Source organism: Strix aluco, chromosome Z (genome assembly GCF_031877795.1).
Source record: "Strix aluco isolate bStrAlu1 chromosome Z, bStrAlu1.hap1, whole genome shotgun sequence".
NCBI lineage: Eukaryota > Metazoa > Chordata > Aves > Strigiformes > Strigidae > Strix > Strix aluco.
This window is the reverse complement of record NC_133971.1, coordinates 60950981-60963360: the sequence shown is the minus strand read 5'-3', so window position 1 is coordinate 60963360 and position 12380 is coordinate 60950981. Positions and strand designations below refer to the sequence as shown.

The following is a 12380-nucleotide window of genomic DNA, read 5'->3' as shown; positions in this document are numbered from 1 at the left end:
TGTTGCAGAAATTTAAGGTCACTTGACGGACAAGGCTAGTGAAATCCTCTCTTTGTTCCAAGCTGGGTGTGGGGTAGCATATCTCTGAGGTATGCATTAAAACTCCCTGTGTCGATCAGCAAAATACAGGGTCAGGTAATTAGTGCTTGTGCTAGCAGCAGATAGAGGGCTGAAAAGATTTGCCAGATCTTCCTTGGCCTTACTTCTTCCCTCACATACAAGTACACTTACCAGTCAAGAAGAAAAACTAAGTCATTGTGATCGTATTTTCACTCTTCTCTTTTCCAGCCACTTCCACATCTACAACCGGGACAAGTCATCTCACGAAATGTGATATAAAGCAGAAAGCCTTCTGTGTAAATGGGGGAGAGTGTTACATGGTTAAAGACCTCCCAAACCCCCCAAGATACCTCTGCAGGTAAGAAATCCTATTTGCTTACTTCAGTGGAGCCACCAGGTTCCAGAAATGCTTTTTTCTTTAAAGGACCACCTGAACGATTTCTTCTCCTGTACTTGTGGTATTAGACATTTCTTCATTTTTAAATATGTGGATGTGAAAATAACCTACCAAGAATGACCTCTGTGTTCTGTATGTAAGGCATAACAGAGACTAACTGGGAGATCTTCCCATGTGATACTGGCACAGCAAGCCCCACTGATTTTTACATGGCATGAAGTAACAGAACTTGAGCCTTATGTTAGAAATAATGAAACAGATACTGCAAATTAAATGCACTGCAAATAGAAAAAAAGTTGTGTGCATAACTGCATTGGATAAGTACCCTTTATACAGGACAAACTGGTTATTTTTATTGTCTGCTGTAGTAACTGAACACTTTCTGATAAGACTGGATTCAAAACTGGATTTTTTGCTGTTGTGTTTAATTGCCTAAAAACCAGTGAATGTCATGATAATTGGTAGAGGTTACTATTTCGTGTGAGGATCTTGATTCAGGAATTAATATGAGTTTAGTCTTAAGGCTGTACTTTTGCACCCTTCTCAAGTCCTGGCCCATGCTGTATTGGGCTGTTGCAATAGTCCATTATGTTGGAGAACATCCATGAAGAGCTACAGCACTGGAGTTCACCTCCTGCATGGTAGCACATCACGTAGCATTTACCTCTGGAGCTGAACTAGTCATAGTGAGCTACTGCTTCTTTCTAGCTTGAGAGGGAGCTCAGCATTTAAACCTTGGGAAACATCCTTGGGACCTAGCAAGACTGAGTGGAAAGGGTGCACTTTTGTGAGGATATTGCTGCTTTTCAGACAGACAAGACTCAGTGGTCAGTAAAGACTGTCATCTGCTGTCACTGCATAGATTTTCAGTCTTCTAGGACTAAAAATCAAATTACACTAATTGCAAAGATGGATCTGGTGTGTGAGTTAAGTGAAGGTCTATGATGCTTTCATTAGGCCAGGAAAGCATTGACTGCCTGTCTGTCTCTGTAGTTAATTAAAAAAACCAAACCAACACCCAAAAAACCCACAAACACCAAACCCCACAATGTCCTGCTTTACTTTAGTTTTCTTTATTTGTAGGAGGATGTTACCTGCATCTTATGAGCTTTGTTTTGCTTTGGTTTTTCACAGATTGCTCTGTTGCTGAAAGTGATGAATATTTCATTGATTTTAGAGTAATTTTTAGCTGAAGTGAATATGGAAAAGTTACTGGCTCTGGTGGGTTGGATTCTTTTCTGAGAGAAGAGAGAGAGAGAGAAAGAGAGAAAGATTTGTGCTAAATTTACATGATCATTTTAAGTCAGCTGTACAAGATGAGCAGTTTGCTATGACTCTCCAGGGCACGTACGAGAGCCTACCTGCCTGTTTCAACTTCCTACCCAAACATTGCTCAGAAAACTCCAGGGTAGCAGAGCTGAGCATCTAGCAGACTTGCTAATAATTAGCATTGTCTTGACAGTTTCAGAGGTATCCCATTTTCACTGGTATGAGGAATTTATCTTTTTTTTAATTTGGAGATCTTTGTTTGTTTGTTGATGTTATAGATTGGCTAATTTTTAAATTAAATGTCTCAGAGACACTTGAATGAAGTGGGGATTTTTTTTTCCCCTCTTGTAGACAAGAAATAACCTTTAATTCTGGGGCTGGAGTTGAAAGAAAAGGCAATTCCCGTATTTGGCAGATATGCCTCTCTCTGGGTGGCCCAAGACCTATTTGGAAAAAGCATCAGAGCTGTAAAATCAGAGAGGGTGAATCTCATTTAGAGCAAGGCAGTGGAAAAGGATTCTTATCCTGAGGACAGGGCCACTGCTATTTTGCAGGGCCTTTTGCTATGCCCTCTAATACTTGCCAGAACTGAAACTATGTTGTGTAGCAAAACACGATGCAATACAGCCATGTAAGAAATAAAAGTGTGAGTACTTAAAAGTGGGTGTACTGGGAAACTGAAGAGATAAAATATGGTTCTATTCTTGTTTCATTAAAAATACAGATGTCTACTTTTAATTCTAGTATTCCAGTGTTAATTAAAATAAGTATCTAACCAGTACACGTTGCCTTCATTGTTCTGAGAAAATAAATCTTTCCCCAGAACATGCCGGTGGAAACAGAATGCTTGAAATATGGTACTTGCTCTTCATATTTCTGCCTCAGTAGCAAGTTCGCATTTTTCCATATGGTCCATCTGTTGAGAGCAAAAACAAAATTTCTAAAGCATGAGCCATATCATTCTAAATTGGTTTTATCCCTAACCAAAAAACATGACTCAGATTCACAACAACCATGGAATTTTCCAAGTGATATCTCTGGTTTTGTAAACACCCTATTCTATTAAAAAAAAAAAAAAGAAGCTCCTAAACCCATCTTCTGTTAAAATCTAGACACGTATTTTTAAAAAAAAGAAAAAAGGGCGTTTTGTAAAATACATAGTAGAATGATACAAACTGGGTCAGCTGGATCAGATATTGCTCTCAGAGATACTGGTGTGAACTTTAAGAAAATTCCTTGCTTTCAAGAGGTAACCATGTGAAATACTCAAGAAATGTGTGAAAACATAGTAATGAGTTGTACAGCTACATCTATGGTAGCATGTATGTTCCCTACGTGTATTTTAATTATGACCCCAGACTGCACAAAACAATCTCAAAATATGAAAGATGGGAAAGGAAGCTTTGAGACTACTTAAATAAACTAGTGTATAAAATTTTCAGAAGTTTCATAGGAACATGAGTCACATTTTTAAAACATCATAGACTTTGGAAGCCTGGACATTACTGGCTTCCTATGAGACTGAGGTATCTAAGTCATTTCTGTTCAGTTGGAAAGGTGTCCCCAAGTTCACCAAAGACAAAAAATCAGATAGCTTCTTCAATAAATACAGAATTTAGACCAGAATTCCTAGCATTTGCTTCTTACTTGAAGAAAAATCTATATGAATATAATATCTGTTACGCTTTTAGAGTGTTCTTTTGAAGTATCCTACCATGAAGGCCTGGCTGGTCTGACTAATTGATTCCTTACTCACAGAGATCATCTTTTCTAGTGCTTTTGTTGTTACTGAAGAAATGAATTTATATCCAAATTTAACTGGATGAAAATAAAACTTCTGACTAACAGAAGGATGCTGCTTCTTTTCTTAACAGCAAAAGACTGGATTACTTCCTTTTTAATGATACAGCCATTTTCTATATCCATCTTGATGTAAAGGCCTTGGTGGAGAAGAAATTGACAGAAGGTTCTTGAAAACATCAAAAAGATAAAATTTGCTTCCATGATGCTAGCGAAAGTTTCAGATATATTAATTCAACAGGCAGGATAGAAATAGTAGTTCTGACTTAGACTATGAAATGAACTACTGAATATGGAAGTGTTCTGTACTTCCCATGAAAAAAAATCTCCCACAATGCATTTGCTTATAGGCAGTGGATGAAATGGAAATATGAGGTCCTGATACACTCGGCCATTCCTCTCCTGCCAAAAATCAGTTTGATGATATGAGTTTGATGTTCTGAGAAGTGCCTTTGGAATGCATGCAAATACTACTCTTTGCAACTACCGTGTGTAGAGGATAAAAGCAATTATTTTAGTATATGAGGTTTAGTATTGTGGTTTCACCTAGTTAATACAATGAATTAATATTCCGAATAGCCTTTTATTTAGACAAAAAGGAAATAATAAGGCTCTCACAGCACAGACATCTACTTGTTTCTCCTAGCTGCCTGACTCCAACTTTTGCTAGTGTCATAAAAGGAAATGGTACACAAGTAATGAACTAGAAAAGAAAAACACAAGAAATAAGGTCTGGAAACTTTGAGTGGGATAAGGTGTTTTGAAAATGACGCCATTGTAAACTGTTTGTAAAATCAGTTTACAGTAAACAACCTGCCAAATAGCACTGGAAACGGTGCTGCATTGCATGTCTGAGCAATAAAATGCTTTTAGCATTCACACATAATCATAAACCAACAGGCTTATCTTGGTTCTCAGCTCAGCTGGCCTGCCCTGGACCCATTCTCAGTGGCAGGCAGGTGCTGCAGTCCATTTGCTGACAATGGATTCAGAGCAAGTATAAACACACATGAACTGTTTTCAGCACCATCTCAATAGAGCTGACCCTGCTTGGTTTGGAAGCAATTTCAGCATTATCAACACCAGTGCTCGAGTTGTTTTCGTTACCTCCACAGTTGCACCAGAATCTAAAGACAAGCACAGATGGAGCAAGCAACCACCACCAGCCAGTGGCAGGAGCAAAGCCTGAGGCTTTTAATCAGCGGTATGTTCATTGTGTAGGGCTGAGCCTCACAAGCAAGATGTAGAGGTCCCTGTGAAATGAACAATAATGCAGGTGTGAATGCCAGCTTTCCAGCAACAGGTATTTAATGAGATCACCATAGTGCAAAATAAAACTGAAATTACGAGGGTAAAATATTTTTACTTTCATTCAGTAACACGGATCAAAATGCCTTCTAGCATTTTTCCTTCTGTCAAAGATGCAAAAAGTCTTCTATCATGCCCATCAATACCACGTTTTCATGACAGAGTTACCCTTATTGCATTTTTGTCAGCTGAATATATCTGTGGAGACTGGGATCTCTCCCCACTGGGTACTTATCAAAAGATACGACCTTGGCTCTGAAGAACATAATTTCTCTTCCCTAACAAATATATCATTACAGCAAATCAGCTCCAAAGAATCATCTGCGGATCCTCAAAATACACCCTTATTAGACAAAAGTCATTCCTGCATGGTTTATTTGAACAAGATACTAGTGTTTATGCCTGACACTGGTTCTCTGCCAAAGTGATTTTCTGTAAGTCCCACTTGTACAAGTGCATCATCCCTGACCCTTAGGGCTACAGGCAATTGTGGAAGAGTGGAATGTAAAAAAATCAGGACAGCTTTCAATGCCTGTGAAACTCCAATGGATAGAAGAGGTGGAGGATTGTTCTGAACGATGTGCATTTGGAAATAAGAAGGCTCTTTGGCCCCTGGTGAGTAAATGATGAAGCAGTTTGAAAAGGAGGCTAGCACCAGATTGGCAGGAGAAAAAGAGGGGAGATTCTTGCACCATGGCAAACTCATGGAGAGCATCAGAAAGACGGGCAATGCAAATGAGATGTATTCAAGGAAGGTAATTTCAGGTTACATGCTGAGTAAGAGTGGGTGGAAGAAGGAAGATGAAAGAAGATTGAAATCTATAGATGTTTAATGTGGTGGATAGTCATGCACACTTATGTCTAAGGCACAGGAGCCTGGACTGCTATGGTGATATTTGGGGAGCCTGAGCTCTGCCCCAAGATGGACAATAAAGGTGAAAGAAGAATTGACAGCCAGCAGCAGAAGAAGAGACAGGCAAAGTACAGAAGAGAAATTCCTTCACTATGGCCAAGGGGAAAGCTGCACTGAAGTTTTCCACAGAAGAGCTTATGAACTGAAAAGGCAGAACTGCTGTGGGGCTTCAAATTTTGAGAGAACCTCTGCCCTCTCATCTTACTTATTGACTGGACTGACTATTTTTCCATTTGTCAGCGATGTTGAAAATACTTCCTGCCTTTGGGTTTGAATTTGTCTTCTCACTTTGGGGAATTTTTTTGGCTTTTCTGTGATTGCTGTTTTAACTGTTCCCCTTCAAAGGAAATCACTGGAAGATACAACATGCCATTACAGAAATAGGGAAATCATGGTATTTTCACAGATTTTAAGTGGCTGGTGAAAGCAATAGTGTAAATTGCTTTATACACTGCACTGCAAATTTAAAAAAACCTCGTTCTGTCCCTTCACGAGGTGGAATTAGCAATGAGCTGATACACATTTTTGCTAGCCCTGATTCTTCTTTCTTTTTCAAAACAGACACACAAAAAGACTTCGTAGATTTTTCTTCTCTGGTGGATTTTTGCTGTAAATTTTGCAAAGTGTTATCTTCTGGAAAGGTTACACTTTCTTACCCCTTTTCTGATCATTTTTCACTAACACCTAACCAGGAGGTCACTTAATGCACTCCCATCTTCATAGGCCAGCAGATGTCAGTCTGTTAGTGCAGTGGTTTTGGTGTACTATTGCTTATCACGTTTTTGCCCTTTAGGTGCCAACCTGGATTCACTGGAGCAAGATGTACTGAAACACTGCCCATGAAAATCCAAAACCAAGAAAGTATGTTAAAATAATCTGAACTTTGCTTTCTTCCCCAACTACAGCAACAAAATCAATAGTACTTGGTGTTTTCACAGTTCAGCTGGAACTGGCCTCTTTACACACTAATTTATGACCTGATTCTCTAAAGTAAAATCTGTACACCATGGCATTATTGACCTCCAAAATGTTTCTCATTTGTGTGATTTTTTATCTTTCCATCCATTTGCAGATGCATTTGTATTGCACAAACTGGCAGCTTTCCTGTTTGGAAGACTGCTGTAAAGTGCAACCCTAAAAGAGCAAACTCATGGAGATGAGCGATGTACAGATCTTGTGTCCTCGCTGCCTTGTGGAAAGTGCATCCTAAAAGCAATTTGAGAATTTGGAATTGTTAATTTCTGTCTCACATCTTGAAACACACTTTGATCTGAATTGGTTTGGTTTTGTCTGGTTTTTCATGGGGGGATTTCTTTTCATTTCCACAGAGTAAATGAGTTGCTCTCAACATCTTGAGCCATTTTGACACGCTAAACCGAGATTCAGTTTCTGAAAGTGAACTCACCAAGTCATATCAGTTCACACTGAAGGAGCTTCTTTCTTAGCATATATTCACCTCTTCTCTTTTCTCTGTTTTTTCTCTACCATTTTTTTTGTTTGTTTTTCCTCTCAGGTGCCCAAATGAATTTACTGGTGATCGCTGCCAAAACTACGTAATGGCCAGCTTCTACAGTACGTCCACTACCTTTCTGTCTGTGCCTCAGTAGAAGCATGCTCAGTTGGTGCTGCTTTCTTGTTGCTGCATTTTTTCTCCAATTTTTTTTTCTAATCTGTGACTAGATTTGTTGCCTAAGGCCTAATACTGATTGTCTCTGCTTGTTGCATGAAAATGATAACAAAAAACAGTTGCAATACTCTCCTGGATTGTTTAGCATTGAGGATATGAGAAAATGTAAGACTTAGGAATGCTATGAAATTAACACTGAATGGTGTTATACAGACTCCCCGCTGACATCAAGCAGTAAAAATCAAAAATTACATTTTGAAAGTCTCACATTTTATTTGCCACAAAAAGTTTATGGGTATCTATACAGGGCAGTACTCCTCCAACGAAGGGACAGGTAGCTAATCCTCTACTTGCATATGAAATTTGTATGCAGACCTACAAGTTAAAGGTAATTGACATGCTTATATCATTTCTAATGAGCACATGCCAAACAGAATCAAAGTGTTCTTCCTCTTTATTGTCCAAATTTCAGGGGAAGGAGCACAGAAAGAAAAAGAAAATGGGGAGAGACAGCATCAACAATGGGGTCTGACATATTTATTTGTGGGTAACAGGTGCAAGACATCAGATATTTCTGAGCCAGATTAATTGGCCAAAGAAATGTACCAGACACACACACACATACGCACAGACACACAGAGGACTCTCTTTTAGACTGCTGGTAGACTCAGCACTGCAGTCACATATCACATAAGCTTTCCCATTGAGGAGTGGGTTAATTATTGTTACTTGTCAGCAAGGAAACAGAAAGTACACTGAATATTTATTTTCTCTCATTGGTTATAGCAAAGTCAAAGGTAACATGTAAGACAGTTGGTTAGATCTTACATTTTAATGCGTGTGTACTAATCGTAATTAGTTGTCACTGGCATCAGAATGTACTATGACCTAAAACAGTATTACAGAAATTTTTTTTTTTTGATGGATTACTTGCTAGCACAGAAAGATTTCAGAGACTATAGGCTAGCTTAATTTAATTTCTACAAGTATATAGGACAAAAAGCTGTTAGCATATACTAGACATTTTGGAGCCTGAAGAGATACACAGGTTTTCTCTTATACTGATGGATGAAAAATGTCCATACATAATTCATACTGCCCATCATGGAAGCTACCCATGTGAATCCCAAGGGTGCTGACTGGAGACCAGACCTTCCAACGTTCAAGTGTGTAATTTATGCCCTGTTTTAAAAGCTTTATTAGTGTGAGTTATTTTTAAAATGCCTCTGGTAACCATGGATTGGAAAATTTATATGCTGTTACAGCGTTTATCAAATGTTAGATTTCCATGACCTTTTCTGTGTATTGTGGTGAAAAATGCAGTTAAGGTTTTCAGGTCTTAAAAGTATCATTCAAAAAGAGGTGGTGTAAAAATGTAAGATCCATTGCTTGCTGATGAATTTACCTTGACTACTATGACAGAATTGTATGTTGATCATAATTTCATTTTTTATCCAGAAAAAAAAAAAAAAAAAAAAAAAAAGAGGTTTAGGTGGGTTTTCCTTCATTAGTTTTTCAATTTCCTAACTCTGGTTTGGATTTTTAAAGGAATCTTTGGGCAGTAGACACCAGGCTAAGATTTTCTGAAGTTGCCTCCATGGGGGCAGCAGAACTGCCATCCTAGACTTCCTGACTTTGACTTGTTTTGGGAGACAGTCCTGAAGGGTATAGGGGTCCAGGAAGGCTGGGCACTCTTTAAGAAGAAAGTCTTAATGGCTCAGGAGCAGGCGATTCCCAGGTGCTGTAAGAGAAGCTGGTGACAGAGAAGACCACCCTGGCTGAACAGGAGCTTTGGCTGGAACTCAGGGAGAAAAGGAAAGTTTACAGCCTTTGGAGGAAGGGACTAGCCACTCACAGTGATTACAAAGATGCTGTGAGGCTATGCAGGGCAGAAATCAGGAGGTCTAAAGACCAGCTAGAAATTAATTTGGCTTCAGCAATCAAGGACAACAAGAAATGTTTCTATAAGTATGTGAGCAGCAAAAGAAAGACCAGGGAGAGCCTCCATCCCCTGCTAGACGCAGGAGGAAACATGGTAACAAGTGATGAGGAAAAGGCAGAGGTGCTTAATGCCTTCTTTGCCTCAGTCTTTAATAACAAGACTAGTTGTACTGAAGGAATCCAGCCTCAGCCAGAGGACAGAGACTGGGAGAACGACCGTCCCACATTCCAGGAGGAGACAGTCAGTGACCTACTGCATCACATAGACACACACAAGTCTATGGGACCAGATGGGATACACCCAAGGGTGCTGAAGGAGCTGGCTGGGGTGCTCGCCAAGCTGCTTTCCATCATTTACCAGCAGTCCTGGCTGACCGGGGAGGTCCCGACAGATTGGAAATTGGCCAATGTGAAACCCATCTATGAGAAGGGTCGGAAGGATGATCTGGGAAATTACAGACCTGTCAGCTTGACTTCGGTGCCCGGGAAGCTGATGGAGCAGCTCATCCTGAGTCCCATCACACAACACATGCAGGACAACCAGATGATCAGGCCCAGTCAGCATGGGTTTATGAAAGGCAGGTCCTGCTTGACAAACCTGATCTCCTTCTACGACAGGGCGACCTGCTTTTTGGATGAGGGAAAGGCTGTGGATGTTGTCTACCTTGACTTTAGTAAGGCCTTTGACACCATTTCCCACAACATTCTCATGGCAAAACTGGCTGCTCGAGGCTTGGATGGGCACACACTTTGCTGGGTAAAAAACTGGGTGATGGCCGGGCCCAAAGAGTTGTGGTGAACGGAGTTAAATCCAGTTGGCGGCCGGTCACAAGCCGTGTCCGCCGGGGCTCGTTTTTGTGGGGCCACTCCTGTTTAACGTCCTTATTGATGATCTAGACGAGGGGATCAAGTGCACCCTCAGTAAGTTTGCAGATGACACCAAGTTGGGTGGGAGTGTTGATCTGCTCGAGGGTAGGGAGGCTCTGCAGAAGCTTCTGGACAGGCTGGAGCGATGGGCTAAGGCCAGCTGGAGGAGTTTCAATAAGGCCAAATGCCGGGTGCTGCACTTGGGCCACAACAACCCCCAGCAGTGCTACAGGCTTGGGGAGGAGTGGCTGGAGAGCTGCCAGTCAGAGAGGGACCTGGGGGTGTTGATTGACAGCCAGCTGAACATGAGCCAGCAGTGTGCCCAGGTGGCCAAGAAGGCCAATGGCATCCTGGCTTGCATCAGCAATAGCATGGCCAGCAGGGACAGGGAAGTGATCTTACCCCTGTACTCGGCACTGGTGAGGCCGCACCTTGATTCCTGTGTTCAGTTTTGGGCCCCTCACTACAAAAAGGACATTGAATTACTCAAGCATGTCCAGAGAAGGGCAACGAAGCTGGTGAAGGGTCTGGAGCACATGTCGTATGAGGAGCGGCTGAGGGAACTGGGGTTGTTTAGTCTGGAGAAGAGGAGGCTGAGGGGAGACCTCATGGCCCTCTACAGCTTCCTGAAAGGAAGCTGCAGAGAGCTGGGGATGAGTCTCTTTAGCCAAGTAACAAGTGATAGGACAGGAGGTAATGGCCTCAAGCTATGCCAGGGAAGATTTAGACTAGATATTAGGAAGCATTTCTTTACAGAACGGGTTGTTAGGCGTTGGAATGGGCTGCCCAGGGAGGTGGCGGAGTCCCCATCCCTGGAGGTGTTTAAGGGTCGTGTTGACATAGCGCTGAGGGATCTGGTGTAGTTGGGAACTGTCAATGTTAGGTTAACAGTTGGACTAGATGATCTTCAAGGTCTTTTCCAACCTAGATGATTCTATGATTCTGTGATTCTGTGAAAAGGCATAGATGCCTTGCCTTACTGCAAGAGTTATGCTCAGTTGTAAGTACTTAAGTTGGTCCAGCCCTTCTGTCCTTGAAATGCACTGGTAGGAGAGCACACCACTACCTATCTCAGGCTACTCTGAGAGTCCCAGGCAATGTCTATGAGACTCTGGCACTTCTGTCTACCTTTCATTTGCAGTATAACGTCAGGTTTCTTAAACTGCTGCAATTCTTAAAAGGACACTTTTGGAAAGAGTCCAGTGAGGATACATTTATATTTAACCAAAAAAATCAATGAAGAAGCATTTATATGACTTTTTATTATTACACACAAAGCAGACCAGACCATACAATTAAAAAGGGATCTTAGAATAAGAGTTATCTTCAGGCAAATGTTACATTTTAAAATAGCAATTAAAAAGCCGAGCTCATATTTTGCACCAAGTGTTGTGGGTGATTAACTTAGCTCTGTAGATGCAGCTTTTGCAAAGTACAGAGCAAATTGGGATGTTAAACAGCAAAAATTCCAGTAGGAAACAAAAGTGTACATGTGAACTATACAGTGCTATCTAATTTTAGTTGCTTTCAAAAGGGTTTTCCTTCATTTGGAAAGAAAGGGTCAGTAGAGTTCCACACTAAGTGTGTCTACTGATGAGCTTTTACTATATTTTAAGGTTCTGTATTTGGCTATTAAGGAAAAGTTAGCTTCAGAAATCTGCCCTGGGATTGGTATTTGTAAGACTCCTGAAGTTAAGAACTTTGCTGAGGGCCTTTTGCAAGATCAAAACAAGGCTGATGCTGAGCATTCTGGAAATCCCCTGTCCCAGCAGAGTGCAAGGCTGACTTGGCAGTGGTTCGGTTAGCCCTGAAGGATTCAGTTATCATGGTACACTAGAAATAGTTTAAAAAGGGACACGGGAAATTAGGTGAATCTCCATTTTAAGAAAAGTTCTTCTATAGAAATGTTGTTCCTTTCTGTCACTGAAAATGTGAACATAACTGGGCATGGATGTGAGGGGAAAGCACATGTTTAGGCTGACTGTCCCTTGGCTTTCAGCTTTGCAAACACACCAAAGCATAGGACAACCTGTTCTGACTGAGAGGTGATGGCTGTCAGATTCCCCACTGCTACAGTTACCTCGAGCACTTCAGCTACGCAGTTTTTCCCTTTCTACTGGTGCTTACTGCCACTGCGGACCAAGGGAAACTAAAGAACAAACTGTGCTAGTTTTGCTCATCTCTGGAGTATGGCTGGC

General features: G+C 41.0%; 1 protein-coding gene across 6 annotated transcripts in view; it reads left to right on the top strand.

Moving 5' to 3' along the window:
- NRG1 (neuregulin 1) overlaps nucleotides 1–12380 on the top strand; it is a 305415-nt gene that overhangs the window by 270468 nt on the left and 22567 nt on the right. For all 6 annotated transcript variants that reach the window (XM_074812991.1, XM_074812990.1, XM_074812988.1 and 3 more), the window contains 2 exons: nucleotides 289–418; nucleotides 7261–7319. In XM_074812991.1, the coding sequence (XP_074669092.1) occupies nucleotides 289–418; nucleotides 7261–7319 (189 nt within the window). The remainder of the gene's footprint in view (nucleotides 1–288; nucleotides 419–7260; nucleotides 7320–12380) is intronic.